Genomic DNA, 17,422 nt, shown 5'->3' on the forward strand with positions numbered 1-17,422 from the left:
CAGTTTAAGACTTTGGTCCTTGAGATAGGAACATTTTAAAGTTAGGGGACAACTTTGCCAAGTTGATGGAGAAAAATTATTTGTTGTGTCGTTACAAGCCAGCTCAATTTACTTATTGAACCATAAAATATGCACCAGGCTTTAAAACCTTTTGGACTGTAGCAGCTTCCTGCTAGCAAACGCAAGGCTCAAACTTTTCAAGTAGGAAGAAAAGGTCATACTCAAATCAGATAGAGATAAAGTAGTCAAAATCAGTGAAATCTGTATAGTAAATTACCTTTAGATGGATATTTGACTCAACCTCTCTCCACATTCCTAATGGAAAGTGTTCCTTCCCCATGAAAGTTGGTGCTGCCAATTCATAGAAAGAGGCTGATGATATTTGCAATTTTTAATAGCAGAAACTGAGACAATAACCGTCTGAGTTGCTGTTCTCCTTTTATATTCATGCTGGATGTACTATGGCCCTTCAAGCTGGGAAAATGGAATTCCCATCGTGATTCAGGGTTCTTTTTGCATTCTGGGAAAAATGGAAAAATAAAATAAAAATTGGTGGCTGTGGTCTTCCTTTATCAATACTATATATGGTTTAGCAGCTTTTCCAGTATTTCAAGAAATCTTTAACAAAGGTCATCTTCTCTTCTCTTCTCTTCCCTTCACAAAGTTATTCCTCTTCACTCCCTCTAACTTATTCTGCATCCCTCCAATGGCAGACATCAGAGAATCTGAGACGCAAATTAAAGGTGAGTATCTCTAGAAGAAATTCTCATTTTCAAGTTGGTTGTGGATTAATTCCCTATGGTTCATTTATTAGAAAAAAAATGCCCGTTAGATCAATCTCTCTTTATCTTCTTCCTTTCCTTGACTGGTTTCTTATCTATGCTCCTCTGTTTCTAGTTCAAAGCTACTCCACAGAAGATGAAATGGAGAAAGGTGATTCTCAACCTCAAGCAACCACAGCAAGCCATGGAGGCAGATGCCGCCATGGTCGCTTCTGGTGGCTTCTTGTTGCATTCAATATTGTAATGCTAATCTCCGGCCAGTCTGCGGCATCAATCTTGGGTAAGATCTACTTCAACAAAGGCGGCAAAAGCAAATGGCTAGCCACCCTTGTCCAAACTGCTGGCTTCCCTGTTCTGATTCCTTTCTTCTTCTTCTCTTCCAAAATCACTGTCACCACCACCACCACGGCCAACACCCAGAAGGCGGCCATTTCCACAACCATTGCTGTCTACCTGTTCCTTGGCATCTTGATCGCTGGCGACAACATGATGTATAGTTATGGTGTTTCTTTCCTCCCAGCCTCCACGTTTTCACTTCTGTGCTCAACTCAATTGGCATTCAATGCTGTCTTCTCTTTTCTTCTGAATTCACAGCATCTCACTCCTTTCATCTTGAACTCTCTTGTGCTGCTGATTCTCAGCTCAGTGCTCCTTGCCTTCCAATCAGACACAGAGCACTCTGCCGGCATAACATCCTCCCAATATGCTATGGGAGTAATGTTCACACTCAGTGCTTCTGCCATCTTCGCCCTCATCTTGTCTCTGATGCAATTCTCCTTCCAAAAGATCCTCAAGAAAGAGACATTCTCCACAGTTTTGGACATGCAGATTTACACAGCAGTGGTTGCAACCATAGCATGTGTTGTCGGGTTGTTTGCGAGTGGAGAGTGGGATGATCTTGCTGGCGAGTGTGCTGAGTTTAGACTCGGCTGGATTTCATACATATTGGTGAACGTATGGATCGCAATCAGTTGGCAGATCTGTAATTTGGGCACACTGTGCCTGGTTTTTTCCGTGTCTGCTCTTTTCGCGAACGTAGTCAGCACAGTGGCTTTGCCTGTGGTACCTGTACTGTCCATTTTTATCCTCCATGACAGGGTTAGTGCCACGAAAATTGTGGCTCTGGTATTGAGTTTGTGGGGATGCCTCTCTTATGTTTATCAGCAGTATCTTGAAGCTGGTGCCAAGCCCATATCTTGGTCCCTCTCCGCAATCAAGAAGAAAAGATCTGGCACCACCACTACGTAAGAGACTAAGAGTCAAAAAAAACAGATAATACATAGTTGTTTGTGGTCTTGTATTAGCATTTGGCCTCTTATTTAGCAGAAATGTTGTTCTTTGTCTCGGATAGATCCCATTGAATGCAAGAACAGATAGTTACTCCCAGTTGCTGCAATCGTTACCTATTAGTTCTGATACAATTACTAGAAATGGCTTACGCAAGTTGTTGCATGCTGATGACTCCAGCCAGATTTGAGTGGGTCCTGTTGCGAGTCGAGATCAATGGGAAGAGTCGATCCAAGATGCCGGACATTGGTGGACCTTGTCCCTATGTATGTCATGGTTGTCCATGCCTATATCACATGGATACTCCATACTAACTCGTTTTCCTTATCCCCTTATATGCTAGTCATGTTGGAAACTTCATAGAAGTGATTGATCACTGTGCCCACAGCCATATTCTTGTTATATAACATGCAGTTATTGGCTATGTGCCAGCCATGCATATTCAAGATCTAGGGTGCTTAACCAAGGATCTAGCTTACTTGCGCAGGGCCAAAGACATAAATTGGGCTGCATGGCGGACCTAATAAGTGTGTGTTGCCCATGTGCCTTGTGTCCCTCTCTAATGGCAGGATCATCCATCTTTCGCTGCTGAACAGCCCCTCTAGATCACCATCCACAGCGGGGCCACCATAGGTCCATAACCCTCTTGTTATACGAAGATTTTAGCACCATCTCCGGATAACAACAGCACCTGTTATGAAGGTGTGGCTGCCCAAAGATTATTGGGACGCAGCAACAGCATATGCAATCCCAAGAACTTCCAACTGGGCTTTAGCTGCATTGCTCAAGTAGTTAACTGGACCACCCTTTGGTGTAGCTGCCCATGTGACATAACTAGGTTTCGACCATCTAGCTTGAACTTGGTCAGAACACCCACTTATCTTACACCCTTTATCTGAGACAGGATCTAGTAATCTGACCAAGTATCTTTCAATGCATTTGGCCACTGAAAAAGGCCACACGCACCTCCGTTGCTCGTCTGTGCCCCACAATTTGCAATGATAACATCTTCAACAAAAATTGCTGAACATACCAACAATCTGTGAAAAAATTTAAAATGCATCAAAAGAGAGAGAGAGACGAAAGTAATTCAACATTACCACTCATGAAGATCAACAAAATGTTGAACCCATGAACTGAACAAGAGCAAAAGCCAAAACAAATAAAGAAAGCAGAAGAGAAAAGAACATCAGACAGATAAAACGGGCTCACGCCAGAGCCGTTTGCCCAGATTGCGGCAAAAGAGAGGTAGTGTCAGCAGGAGGGAGTGGAAGATCACTAAGATGCATACGCAAGATCGCATAAACATCTACCAAGATTTTATGCACCAGGTTTTGATGTTAACCGGAATTTGACGAAAATCTCTTTGACAGTTTAGAGAGAGAGAGAGAGAGTTATGTTGTTTTTCTTCTAAAAATCACTAAACTGTCAAAGAGATTTCCATGAGAAATGGTGAATATATTCAGTGATTTTTGCAGAAAACGCCATGAGCACAAAACGTGTGGTGTAGGTGGGTCAAGGGGCACGTGTTGCATTTTGGATGGCTCACTTTCATCGTGGCAAGGAGAGAGAGAGAGAGACTATCAAGCAGGTTCCTTGTTAACCATCAACTATACCAAAGGGCCAGAGATGGCCTCGTTCCAGTGTGTGTTAAGAGATGAACAATCAATCTTATCAAAGAACCAAATATGGTCCCTAAGAGCATGGCTGAAACAATAGCTGAAGAATTTCTGGTTCCCTGCTGCTGATGCACAGAGAAAATGACGCAGTCCAAAGAAGTGAAACCACACGTCTCTTTTTGGATACGTTCAGTGCACAATGCATTAATGAAAGTAGGACCAAGGGGAGCACATGTCATGGTTCAAAATTTCAAACGTGTCCATCTTAGCTGACGGGCAATGGGCCTACCATAGCTTGTCCACAGAAAGAAGAAAAACAGAGCACGGAAGGTATGATGATAATATGATCCTATGGCTTCTTCCCGTACTGAATCAATGAAAGAAACAAAAATTTGCCACTAGAGGACAGGAAAGCCATTTTAGATGCACGTTTCCTGTCACTGCAATACAACAAAAACCGGGTGTTCTGTGTTCAATGGCCCCTCTAACATTACCACTGTCCTATAAGGACCATCTCTCTCTCTCTCTCTCTCTCTCTCTCTCTCTCTCTCTAAAAAGACGAGATTTTCCAAGTGCTGCCTGCACTGGACCAAGCTAGCTGCTGGTTTGGGAATGGGGGTATGTCCTTGAAAACCATGCAATGATCTCCAAATGCATGCCTATCAGAAAACAATTGCCAGGTTCTCAAGTTTTGCACCTGAACACTGTATCATACTACCCTCCAATTCCAAATGGCTTATCAATAAGCTCCTTGTTAAATATTCTTCAAGGGTGGTTTCTTTTTGTCTAAATGCCGAAGTATCCAGGTTTAATTTGCTATCTTTTCTCCAAGCTAAAGGGTGCTCTGCAAAGGCCAATTCTTTACCACATAATTCATCCCTATGGTTACCGAGTCCCTCCAAAGAAAACTATATTATCCGTGGAGTACCTTCAAGTAAAACCATATTAACCGGTGGGTTGAAGAGTGAGGCTGCCAGTCAAGTAGCAAGGCATGCGAGCAGATCACTGTTCAATGCTATGCATCTCAACACTCTGACTATGCAGCACAAATGTTTGGATCCCGAAAATGTAGCATCCAGCTTTAATAATATGCTTAATCTGATTTAGAAACTTCAACACAGAACAAACTTGTTCAACTTGTATATCCAACTCACTCCCAACTATCAGACTGACAATGTATTCTCTTTGAAAAGAAAGGTCATCTCCACACTCTTTACGCCCCAGGAATTTTCAGTTTTCCTAATGAATCACTTGTCAAAGAAAAAGTCTCTTTTATCTACACCTTATCTAGCCCACATAATAGGAAGGGATCAAGCATCAGAGTGGGGACAGAATACTGGGGTAAATAAGAACCAAGTGCCATAACCTCAATACAAAGTGCCTTTGCTGTAGAATATACTGTCATGTTTCAGATGTTGAGATGTGCCCTTTCTGTGTCCAAATCCACCAAACTGCCCCCAGGTCTGACAAAATGAATCACATGACTGTGCTCTTGAAAGTCAAAACATCAATACATAAATGACTAGAATCCAGAAATGGATTAAGAAAATTACAGATTTAACTTGCAAAATGGACCACTTTTTTTTTTCACCACCATGGTAAGACCTTGTGTTGATGAAGAAGCATGTTAGTGATGGCCCTTATAAGCCCTTCTGCTTACCCTTCAATGGTCAAAGCTCAAGGTGGTTGTACTAGGAAGCGGGAAAACAACATGGGAAGCAGAAGCGAGACCCAATTAATCGAAACGGGAGTCTAATGGAAAGTGAAATAAGAATCGAATGAGAAGATGAAAATTAAATAAAATCCATTATTATTAGATTTCATGGTTTTTAACATAATAATTAAGTTTTGGTCAAATTTCAAAATGATATTTCCCAATTTAGAGAAAGCACATAGGAAGTGATTGGAAAGAAGAGAGGATGCACAAAAAATTAAAGGGAAACGCAATACAAACATACAGGAGGTACATAAAAAAACATAAAAGCATGTGAAAAGTACAGAAGAAACCTAAGAGAATCAATATTTTTATCAAGTTTCACAAACAAAAAGTATTGTTCTTCAAAATGAGTTTTTGAAAAGCAGAGTATGCCGTGGATGGGGACATGCAATTTTCACCATTGCCGTTCTGTAGCCTCGATTGGTGTAGCTTCGTTATATTATGCCACATAAAAAATATAAAAAACAGAGAAAAAGACAACTTCATGATTAATATAATGACATGTAATATCCATAGTCAAGGCGAAACAAGACCTTCTCATAACTTTGTTGTCTTTATGTGGAATTAAAACCCCACTCCCAATGATATCAAAACATAATTTTTACTGAGAGAATGATCGGATCAATGCACCAAACGCCACTAAAAAGCCAGAATCACTCAAGGCCCATCCGCATGGTCTATGGCCTCCTTTCTCTGCACATTCTCAACTACCAACGTAATCAACTCCTCTCTTCTTCCTTCTTCCTTTAAACACAAAACCAGAGGTGGGTATCTTGCCAGTATCAAGGAGCTGCTGATACACATAAGAAGCAAACCCCCACAAGCTCAAAAGCAGGGCCATGAGCTTCACAGCGTCCATCTTATCATGGAAGACAAAGATGGCCAGAACAGGCACAATAGGCAATGCCACTGTACTAATTACATTGGAGAAGAGAGAAGACACCGTAAAAATGAGCCCCACCACCCCAACAGAGCCAACCTGCCAGGCAATTGCGGTCCACACCATCGTCATCACATAGGAAACCTTACCCGTCTTGAAGCCGCGGAACTCGCCTGGGAGCGCCTTCCAGTCGCCGCTCGCGAACAGGCCGATCAGGCAGGCGACGGTCCCCACGGCCGACGTGTAGACCTGCATTTCCAGCACCGCGGAGAAGGTCTCCTTCTTGAAGTACTTCTCGAAGGAGAGCTGCATCAGCGAGAGAATGAGGGCGTAAACGGCGGAGGCGGCAATGGTGCAGGCGAAACCGACGGCGTACTGGGTGCCGGAGACGCCGGCCGGGCGCTCGGAGTCGGAGCGGACGGCGAGGAGGACGGAGCCAAAGATGAGGAGGATTACGGAATTGAAGATGGGGGCAGTGAATTTCTGGGAATTGAGGAAGAAGGAGAAGATGGAGTTGAAGGCGAGTTGGGTGGCGCAGAGGAGGGAGTAGGTGGAGACGGGGAGGAAGGCGGTGCCGTAGCTGTAGAACATGTCGTCTCCGGCGACAAGAAGGCCGAGACCGATGTAAATAAGGATGGTAGTGGTGATGGAGGTGGTGGTGGTGGGAGTGGTGGTGGTGGTGGGGATGAAGAAGAGGGGGAGGAGGATGGGGAATCCGACGACCTGAACGAGGGTGGCGAGCCATTTGGAGTTGCCACCCTTGTCGAAATAGAAGCGGCCGAGGAGAGTGGCAGCGGTCTGCCCGGAGATAAGGAGGAAGATATTGAGGGCGACCAAAAGGGACGGCCAGTGCCGGTGGAGGAAAGGTTTGGTGATGGTGGTGGTATCAGGGTGAGGGATGGGAGGGGGTGTTTCTGTTTTGATTTGGATGTTAGGCTTGACGGCCTCGGCCATTTTTGCAGACGGGTGGTTTTGATCTGGTGACCTTAACAATGAGAGAGAGAGAGAGAGAGAGAGGTTCCTATAAAGAATATCAGACCTAATAATTGAGGGAGTTGAGAGAGAGGGATATGTTTGTGGATTAGGAAGAGGGAGGATCAGTTGCACATTTTTAGGGTGGGTTTGATTACTTCGGATCTTTGAAGAGAACTCAGGTTTAGTCCTTAATCCAACCTCCTTACAAAGAGGGTATGTGGTAGGAGGACTTTAGAAAGAATGTTTGAGGCAGGAAAAACATAAATCTATTCCCACACGGGTTTTGATTTTAAATTTCATCCCCCCTTTCAAGTCTTCCATTCATCGTTCCAAACAAGATGAAGTGGTTCCACTGTCATCCCTAGTTTTGAGAGTGGTGGATTGTTGATGACCCGAAACAGGTAAAAAAAAGAGCAGCCCACCCCACCATTCGGAGCCGTGCATCCAATCTTAAGATGGCAAAATCGAAATTGAATATAAAGGAAACCGATATGCACCCACTTCCAAATGAGAACACGAACCTACACTGATGACCTTTATCAAGAATTAAGGGCTAGCAATGATGGTGAGGGACATGACTACTGCCAGCTGATTGGGTGATACAGGTGACCATAATTTGTAGTATATCGAGTCAAGACAACCGCAGTGGCATCACTTGCATATGGGATAACTAAGAGCTAGGGTTGTCAACGGGTCAGGTTTGGTTCGAACTCAGGTGATACCAGGCTTGGACTCTGTTTTCGAGTATGGTATTGAGTCTGAACTTGGGTCTATTCAAATCTACTATAAGAAAAACCCTAGCTGAGCCCGATAAGAACTACATGAACCAGACGTGGACCATACCTCATAAAACCATATTTTTATCATTTTTATATTTAAAAATTGTGGGTCTTAATCGAAACTCGGGTGGGGTTCGGGTTTGCTATAAAATTTTACAAACTATACCCAAGTCCTTGTATTAATCGGCTTGGGTCTTAATAAGTCTTATTATTTATCACCATACCCGAACCCTATAAGGTTTGGTTCGAGTCGGATCTGAGTTAACCCGACCCGTTGATACCCCTACTAAGAGCACTCACAACAAAAGAGAGTAAGGCAAAGTCAAGAGTGTGGGGCTGCCTGTCATTCTCTGTGATGTCATCAAGATGAAAGAAAGGAACCCTCACCACTGAGTGGACAAGCTGGGCAAAGGTTCCCTTGATCTCATGTGGAAAATGAAAAAAATATATTTGGTAATATGCTTTTTTGAGACGGGAATTTCGTTCATAATGGCACCAAATGAGTTTAAAATTAAAGGTGCCAATTATAACGCCCCAACTTTTTAAAGTGAAATTTTGTGTCACGGGCTAATTTTTTCAAGGCCAATTTTTTTGCATTTCAAGCCAAGGAACTCCCGTGCGGCACTAGGCCTTGCAGCCTAGTCAGCCTCACAGCACGTGCTTCCCACACGTAAATTTCTTACCCAGCGGAACATCAACTTAGCAAACTCTTCTTTCTAATAAGTCCTTTCGAACATGGTCTATCGCGTATCCGATCGTCACTTCCATGTATAGTCGTCCTATACTGGCTAGCACCTTCAACCGCCAAGCCAACCATGCCTTACTAGTCCCACAAGCAAGCGCATGTTGGCAATAACTGAAACATGCCTCCACAGCATTACTGACTTAACAAACATCCAACACGAGTCATGAAGAGCATGGCACATCCCAAAGCCTTTATCGGTGTATGCCATGCCTCCAACTATCATTACGAGCCAACCTTCCTCAATTCCAGCCATCCACGCCACCAACGCACAGATGTCTTAGCCTCGCGTTCCATAGAGCAGATCGTGATCCCATGGGCACGCCCCTACCATAACCTCGCCACCAAAGGGACAAGGTCTTTTGACCCCTAGTCCGAAGATCAGTTGATGATTTCATGCCATAGCGAACAACACCACCCAAACTCATTCGCCGGCACTGTGCACTCACTTGCACAACCCCGTGCCACCAGTTGAGACCGCACCAAGAGTCGCCCACCCCCGCACCCAAGGCCTTTGCCTACGACCCATGGGGGATTTGAACTACACACGAACACCCCCATGCACTCCTAGTGTTGCCCGTGCGATATAGGGGGTGTTTATGCCAAACTGCTGCAACATGTGCCAAACAGCTCAAACAGGAGGTCCCCTATATAGATGTTTTGAGAGTCAGGCCCCTGCCAGCAAGAGGAACCCGAAAAACACTTGGAGAACCATAAATTTCTCAACTTCGAAATTATTCAAATATGCCTTCACCCACGTGTTCCTCATAGTCCATTTACACGGTAAACCTTCGATCTTGGCCCCAAACAACTTCAAATGCATGTTGGATTATCGGCTCAAAGATTGTGCACATATTGCTACACATGCCACGCCTTTACTAAGCTCACCGCAACCACGTGCCCACCGCATGTTGTACTTTGCACACCAAGTGCATCACACATGACAATGGCCCATGCAACATGCGACACCATTGTTGTGCATGCGCACCAAGCTCTGCATACATGGGCAGGGCATGTTTGCTACGGGGATGGTCCAACTGCCTCGTGCACGCTGCAACCAACCAATCCATTACTCCTGGGCACTTCCATCGCACTTCACACACACATCCGTGCATCTGTTGTCGCATCTGCACTACACCATGCCGGTGCACATGCCACGCTCCTTGCACAGCCTAGTGCCACACTCAGGCACAAGTCCCAATTTGTTGCATGCACACACCTCTTCTGCATGTGCACATGCCACACATCTCTTGCACAGTCCAGTGCCAAACTCAGGCACATGACGCAATTAGTGACATGCACACACACCTCTTCCGCACCTGCGTTGCACCACACCCATGCACATGCCACACCCCCTTACATAGCTCAGTGCCAACTTCGACACAGAGCACTATCTGTGGCATGCACGCATCCCTTCAACCCTAAACACCGCACCAAGTCCCATACATGTGGCACGTTGTCAGGCTCTCCAAGATTTTGAGTGCAACATTTTGAATAATTTTTTTTTTTAAATAACGAAAGTGCAAAAACAAGAGTTGGGTGCATTACAGTTAAGACATTGAGACATGCTAAATAATTTCATTCATCCAATAAAATATTCATTACATCAATTAAAAGCAACTACACTAATCAACGTCTATATAACCAAAACACTGAATAAAGGAGATCTCTTGACTCATTTCAGAACGACGCCCCGATGCTCCAATTTATTCGCTACCTGAAAAATATTTAAAGTAGAAGGGTCAGACTCTCCTGTCTGCGTAAGAAGCATCATATTTATATGTGGTGCTCAGTGTCCCGTGTACAAATATATGCAACATTTACAATTATATCTAGCATGTAGTTTACACTAGTCTAAGAAAATGAACATGTTTTCTAATTCATGATACAGTGCAAGGGCTAACTGGACTATAAGTGAATCTGTCATATTAGCATGATTTTTTTTTATTCTACAAGTATTACATATTCATAGCAATAATATCACAATGCCTCAAAATTAAGTTTTTAGCCAAATTAATTATGTTAATGTTTATCTTACTCTCACCCTGTGGGTACGCACAAGCATAGACCTTATAGCGGACCGAGACCATATGGGGGTCTATTATTTAATAACTCGTATGACTAGCCGTATGGATATCCAAAGAGAACGATCCGTGACTGAGAGAGAACTCCTCAGTGGATAGAACAAGAACTAGGATGCACCATGTGACACTTCTGCAAAAGACTTGAATCTACCACCTAGGATACATTGGTAGTCTTGGTCCCCTAACTTCGTGAACTGGGGACCCAGTGAGACGCCTAGCTCTCACGAAACAAGAACGTCCATGAAGCTTGTAACACATACCCTCTCCAAAGTAGACCATGGGTCCGGTAACATATACTGTCTTTCAGGTATACCCAGAATCTCAAAGGTTTTATATTTATGAATTATTTATCCATTTTTTTATAATCACGTGCAAACTATCGCACCACCAAGGGTTCGGTAACATATACCGTCTCTCAGGTATACTCAGAATTCCGCAAATCTCATAATTAGGCATACATTTTTATTTTCCATTTATATTCATGTGCAAGCCTTCGCACCACGAGGATTTCCAAAATCCCGAACCCGGCTCGGGTTCCCAGCCTTGTATCCATTATAGAGTTAGATTGCCCTAAGCACCATCAAAATAGTATTTCTCAGAACATGGCTTGACTCGAAGCCCACAGTTTCATCTAAGTCTTGAACGAGGGTGTATGCACCTGCATCCCACGTACCAAGTCATCTACATGGCACAAAGCTTTATATATATACACACGTAAGCCCATAATGAAGTCACATGGACTTCACCCAACATATCGGTTGTCATAAGCTTAGTTAGTACCAGAATGGGGTTCCGATCCTGTTGTACCCAACCGCAATAGTGTTGTACCATATGCGATTTAGCAGTTTTTGTTGGACCCCCATGGTCGACCAAACAACGACATAGTGTCATACGCTATTGTTCGTTTCAAAACTGCAGTCCCGTAAGACAGGCTCGTCCACAAATGTCGGCAGTGCGGACACAGTAGCGGGATAGTGCTTGTTGCCCCACTCGATGGGTCACCATCCTGGCCAGATACGACGACTCAGGCCGGGCTCACTTAGGTCCGATTCTGGCAGTCAACAGCAGCCTAGCCACTGCTAGAACCAACCCAAGCCCCCAACCGAGCGTTGGGTGCTCTGCTGCATCAGTAAGACGCGGGTCCGACCAATCGTCAGACCAACCCAAGCCGTGGGCCTGGGTACACACTTATAAGGGTGGACTGTCAACCTCAGTCTCCCTGCAACCGAGTGCAAAAAACGTGGAATGCCCTCAACACTTCTGTCACATGTTAGGTCTTTGTTTAGCACCCAGAATTCACCACAGTTTAAATCAAAATTTTTCAAATGTTTTACTATATGTACCGACCAGCAACATGATGATATCATGTGTTTTTATTATATATATATATATATATATATATATATACATACATCCGAGGAGTTTCATGGGTATGATCTGTCCATTTTTCTGATAACGCCCGAACAAATTAAGAAAACTCTAAATTGTTCAAACAATGAAATTGAACCAAAAAATATTCTTATACTAACTTAGAAAATCCCTACTAAACGGAATAACTTTCATTCTGTATCACATGAATCAAGTATGGCCATGCTTTGGCATTTGCAAAGACTCAGTTTAGACATATCACTAAGACTACCCATTATTTTTGTTCTGCATCTAACAGTAACTGAATATACGATATTACATCCCATGAAATAACTGACTCCACATAAAAGAAAGACTCAAACCTACCTACCCTGATATATTTGAGTTTCAAGGCATCAATCAAAGTAAAACGTCTAGTTCTCTTTTTTTTTTCCGGTACCCCAGTTTGATAATGGGTTTTTCTTTTTTTTTTCTTTTTTTTATAGGTATATTGAGCCCATCATTAAGCCGAGTACATGTCTGTAGTAGTAGTAGTGCATGGCTCCCCTCAGGTCCATCATGGCGAAAGCCATTGGCTGAACCTCCCAGATCGCCCCATGGGCAAATAGGTGGCTTGATTCACCTTGGGCGGCCTCACTATCCTACCACCAGCCCAAGTCGATGGTGCAGACTCAATACACCGTGCCGGTGCTGCAACATAGTTGTACTACAAGCCAATGACCACTGCATACAACACAATACTCCTTACCTCTTTGGAGTCTCTTGACGGCGCGACTGCAACTCCTTCCTTTCGTTGGAGCGGCACACCACGTCGCCAATGGAGGTTCACACTCACGGTGGGAGAGCGGATGAAAAGACGTTGAGAGAGAGAGAGAGTATATGGCGTATAGAGTGGCTGCAAGCTTTCCCTTGCCCCTCATTTAACTCCTCTTAACTCAGCTTAATTAGGGGACTTATTAAATTTCACAACTTCAAATCTCCACCCCCATCCCACGTTTTTGGTGAGTGCATTGATTTTCCAAAATTGCCCTCCTTCTCTCATGACTAGGATTTCTCAAACCTCCCCCAACAAATTGCTTTATGGGTATCCATCATCCATTTGGTGGGATTCCCCCATGTTTTTTGAAAAAGGAGAAACTAACAGGCCAACTCCCACACGTTTATTGTGGGAGATGATTTAGGAGATAAGGGTTTAACTAGCCCACGATTTTACCCTTTTTTTCTCTCACTAGAGTAAAAATTATCATTTTTCTTTGCAAAAAGAAAAAAATCATGCATGAATGAAATTATATTTAACCCTTTTTTGTTCAGTTTCGAGTTTTATGCCAAAAACAACATTTTACCTTTCTACAGAAGCACACAATGGGTTTTGAATTTGAGTTGTGGCTTCACACAACTATGTGACCTACCACTACATCACACCACGACTTGTTGTTTACTTTTGCAAAAAAAAATTTTTATGTTTTGTTAATACGTTTTTCCCTCGTTGGTGGATCTCGTTCGTTTCTACGTGGATTTTCTCCCGTTGGTTCTAACCTTGCACTCTCTCACCTTAAATGTGCTTCGGATCTCACGCTATCATCCCGGAACCATTGGATTTTCTCATTTGGCCTCGTGAACCGAGTCGGATTATCGGATCTCGCTAAGGTCCGGATCCAAATACCCCTTTCTAGCATTTGCTACTGGGTTCATTCTAGTAACCCTCAAGTCATCAAAATTGTATTACATAGTACAGAATTCTATTATTTTACATAAATGCTTCACTTTTATTCATTTAAAATTTCTTAAATTTCATGGGTTTTACACCAACGGGTTAAATCTGGTTCGAACCCTTGGGGGTGAACGAATCTGGATCTGATTTTGAGGTGTTGTTACCAGGTTTGGACCTAGGTTTAATCAGGTCTATCGTAAGAAAGATCATAGCCGAGTCCTATATGGGTTACAAGAACCAAATCCAGTTTATATTTGATAAAATAATATTTTTTATCTTGTTTACATCGAAAAATCACCGATCATAATCGCAACTTGGGTTGAACCTTTGTTTGATATGAAATTTAACAAACCATACTCTGCTCTATATACTAATCGACCCCTTTGGGTCCGACCCAAATTCTAATCTAACATTATTCTTCGTCGTTAGACCCTGACCCTGTAGGGTTTGATATGGGTTTCATCCCAAGAACATCTAACACTTTCTTCAAGGATACCCGTATAGGGTGGGCAACTGGCTGCTTCAGCCCGGACTCGCCCGGCCTGTTAATTTAACTAATCAACCGGCTGTTGACCAGACTACCCAGCCCATTAATTGACCAGCCGGACCTAGGCTTGGATCAGACCAGCACGTTACCCAATGACTGTCTCATGGTCCATGTACATAATTGGGACGAGCCAAGTAGGGCAACCCATGTATATATTATAAAAATTATATGTATATAGGGGAATGAAAACCTCCCCAACGAAAACCCTTCCAAACCTTCTTCTCAATGATTTTTTTTGGTGTTTTTTCAAAATTCTGACCGTTAAGATGTGTTTAATTGATTTATGGACACTTGGATCATGAATTTTAAATTAAAAAATGGTATTTAGAGCCTCAAAAATATATGAAAATTGTACGTCTTGATTTTGAAACTTATAAAAACCTATCCATGTATGGGAATCAAATGCTCCTATAACTCATTCCTATCACATCTGTCCGGTTGGAATTTTGAAAAAAATACCAAAAATCCAATAAAACATCCATTGAAAATGTTTGGGTGGGACTGGGGTGTAGCAAAAAAAAAAATTTGGTGTGATAGTCGGGGGTTGTGGGGGCAGCGCCCCCGATTTTTTTTTTTGAGATAAAATAAAAAATAGCTACAATTATTAATAAAAGTCTACTTCATATGGACAAATCAAACTATTTGCTGCAGTCAGGGCTGGACTGGGCTACAAAAATGGATAAAAATCTATTTCATATGGAATTAGGGCTGGGCTAGGACTGGGCTTTTAAAAAAAATAAAAAAATTTAACTGTTTCTGGAGGCAGGACTGGGCTACAGCCCAGTCCTGCCTCCCCCCCCCCCCCCCAGCTCCGCCTCTGTACATGGGGACTGGCCCATATCAGCCTGCTGCCCAGCCCATTATAAAACGAGCAGGTCTAGGTCCAGTTCAGCCCAAGGTAAAAAAATAAGGACCAATAGCAGGCTGTGGCCCGAGCATCCCACAGGCAGCCCGACCCATTGCCCACCTACTCTCTCTCTCTCTCTCTCTCTATATATATATATATATATATATATATCTATATATATATATATATATATATATATATATATTATATTCAAACCTACCCTATCAACTTATTGTTGAATCTCATGCACATTCTCTAAAAGCATAATCAGACCATTCACCCGTAGTGACAACTTCCTAACGCTTAAAATGGCCTGGGGATATTATCATATCTTAAACTTTTTGCTCTTTTGCATTTTTGGCAAAATCTTGAGAAAACAAATTAAAAAGTATAAGAAATTTAGAAAATATAAATAATTTGATAATACCATGCTGATATAAAAGTAAACATCAGGATAAATTCATCTGACATATCAATGATATTGAAAATACCAGGATATTTTGGCAGTTTAAAGTGGTGACTAAGATACATTTTTTTAATGTTATTTTCAAAATATCTCTATATTTATCATACAGCTTCCACCTATTGGCAGCAGAAAACCCTGGAAAGCTGCTTTGTTTCCACTATTGGGCCATCACGCAATTGTCTTCCCCTTTGGAATCAATACAAGGCTAGGGGAGATTTTGGGAGGAAACTTGATGCAATTGTCTTCCTCTCTTACACAACTGGGGATGTAAATGGTTAGGATTCGGGTCCGATTTAGGCATTACCAAGTTCGACTTAATCGGGTTTGGCCTAATCGGATTTGGGTTCGGTTGGAAAAAGATAAAATCAAACCCGGATCTGACTAGCTTAAAACCCAATACTTACATTTTTAGTCGGATTCGGATTTAGGTTTGAATGCAAAACTTAATACCAAACCCAGATCCAATTATTAATGGAATTCAGATTTGGCTAACAAAACCCGTCTAATGGAATCGGATTCAGGTCGGGTATTGGGTTGCAACCGAACAGTTTACATCCCTAACAAGAACCCACCATTGCACCCGCCCAGTTAACTTGGGTTAAATCATAGTTAATCCAAATAAAATGACCAAAGTATCCTCAAAATATGTATCTGTGCAAAATCTCCTTGCTTGCGTCATCTAGCAAGCCCTACCTCTGCCTAGGGGTGGCAATCGGGCCGGGTTGGTGGGTTGGCGAGGCAGAATACCTCAACACGGACATGACCCGTTTATTAAACGGGTCGGATGTGGCAAACACGAATACGACCCATTTATTAAATGGGTAACCTAACACGACACGATTAACCCGTTTAATAAACGGGTCGGGTCGACACGACAAGATTACACGACACGGTGACTCATTTATTAAAAGGGTCGACCCGATAACATAGACACGATAACCGACCCGAGTAACCCGAATAACCTGTCTAGTTGGAGGATGAGGAGATTGGTGATGGTAAGGATCCTCTAATGAATCAGACGATGGAGGTAGACGTAGGAGCTGTTGATCATGCTGATAACTCAGCAGGAGTCGAATTCGACAGAAAAATCACCTGATTAGAGGAGGGCGACCATGGATGCTGACGGAATAGAGAAGCATATTGGCAGCAGGGCTACCCGCGTTGCCGAAAGTAAGCCACTGCAGGAGGTGGGAAACCCTCACCGTCTCTATCAGTGCTTTGTCGAGAAGGAGCCGTGAGAGGCAACGACTGAGAAGGACATCCTCGCCATCATCGCTCCTCTGAGCTGGAGAGGGTTCGGTCCATCTCGTTCACCGGAGATCACCCGCAGCTCTGACTGCTCTTCTCCCTCTCTCTCATTTTATCAGAGAAACGAAAAGGGAAACCAGATTAGGGTTTCCTTTTCATTTTTACTTGTAAGCATTTATTTAAAAGAAATAATTTCAGTTTTGGTACTGAAATTTTTTGAAAATTCTAAATCAAGCCTCATATATTATTAATAGATTATCCCGAATAACACAATTAGAAACACAAAAACGGGTTGCGGGTTGACGGGTTCGTGTAAACGGGTTGACCCGCCCGCCTAACCCGTTTATTAAACGGGTCAAACGGGTTGGCG

At 43.0% G+C, this 17,422-nt stretch overlaps 2 protein-coding genes across 3 annotated transcripts; one reads left to right on the forward strand and one right to left on the reverse strand.

The window, feature by feature from the left end:
* Positions 1–209: 209 nt before the first annotated feature.
* On the forward strand, positions 210–2,168 carry LOC149813509 (putative purine permease 11). 2 transcript variants are annotated; one of them, XM_089990941.1, is made up of 3 exons: positions 210–629; positions 714–743; positions 898–2,168. In XM_089990941.1, the coding sequence occupies exon 3, from the start codon at positions 924–926 to the stop codon at positions 2,028–2,030; it is 1,107 nt and encodes a 368-aa protein (XP_089847067.1). In that variant the 5' UTR covers positions 210–629; positions 714–743; positions 898–923; the 3' UTR covers positions 2,031–2,168. The 2 variants fall into 2 exon arrangements, with proteins under 2 accessions (XP_089847067.1, XP_089847066.1); XM_089990940.1 differs by having other exon boundaries at positions 210–743.
* A 3,750-nt stretch (positions 2,169–5,918) lies between these two features.
* LOC149813510 (putative purine permease 11) lies at positions 5,919–7,254 on the reverse strand. The gene has a single exon (XM_089990942.1). It carries the CDS (start codon positions 7,237–7,239, stop codon positions 6,109–6,111), a length of 1,131 nt encoding a protein of 376 aa, XP_089847068.1. The 5' UTR covers positions 7,240–7,254; the 3' UTR covers positions 5,919–6,108.
* Between the last annotated feature and the right edge of the window lie 10,168 nt (positions 7,255–17,422).

This window comes from Nuphar pumila, chromosome 16, assembly GCF_984573655.1.
Source record: "Nuphar pumila chromosome 16, dmNupPumi1.hap1.1, whole genome shotgun sequence".
Lineage (NCBI taxonomy): Eukaryota > Viridiplantae > Streptophyta > Magnoliopsida > Nymphaeales > Nymphaeaceae > Nuphar > Nuphar pumila.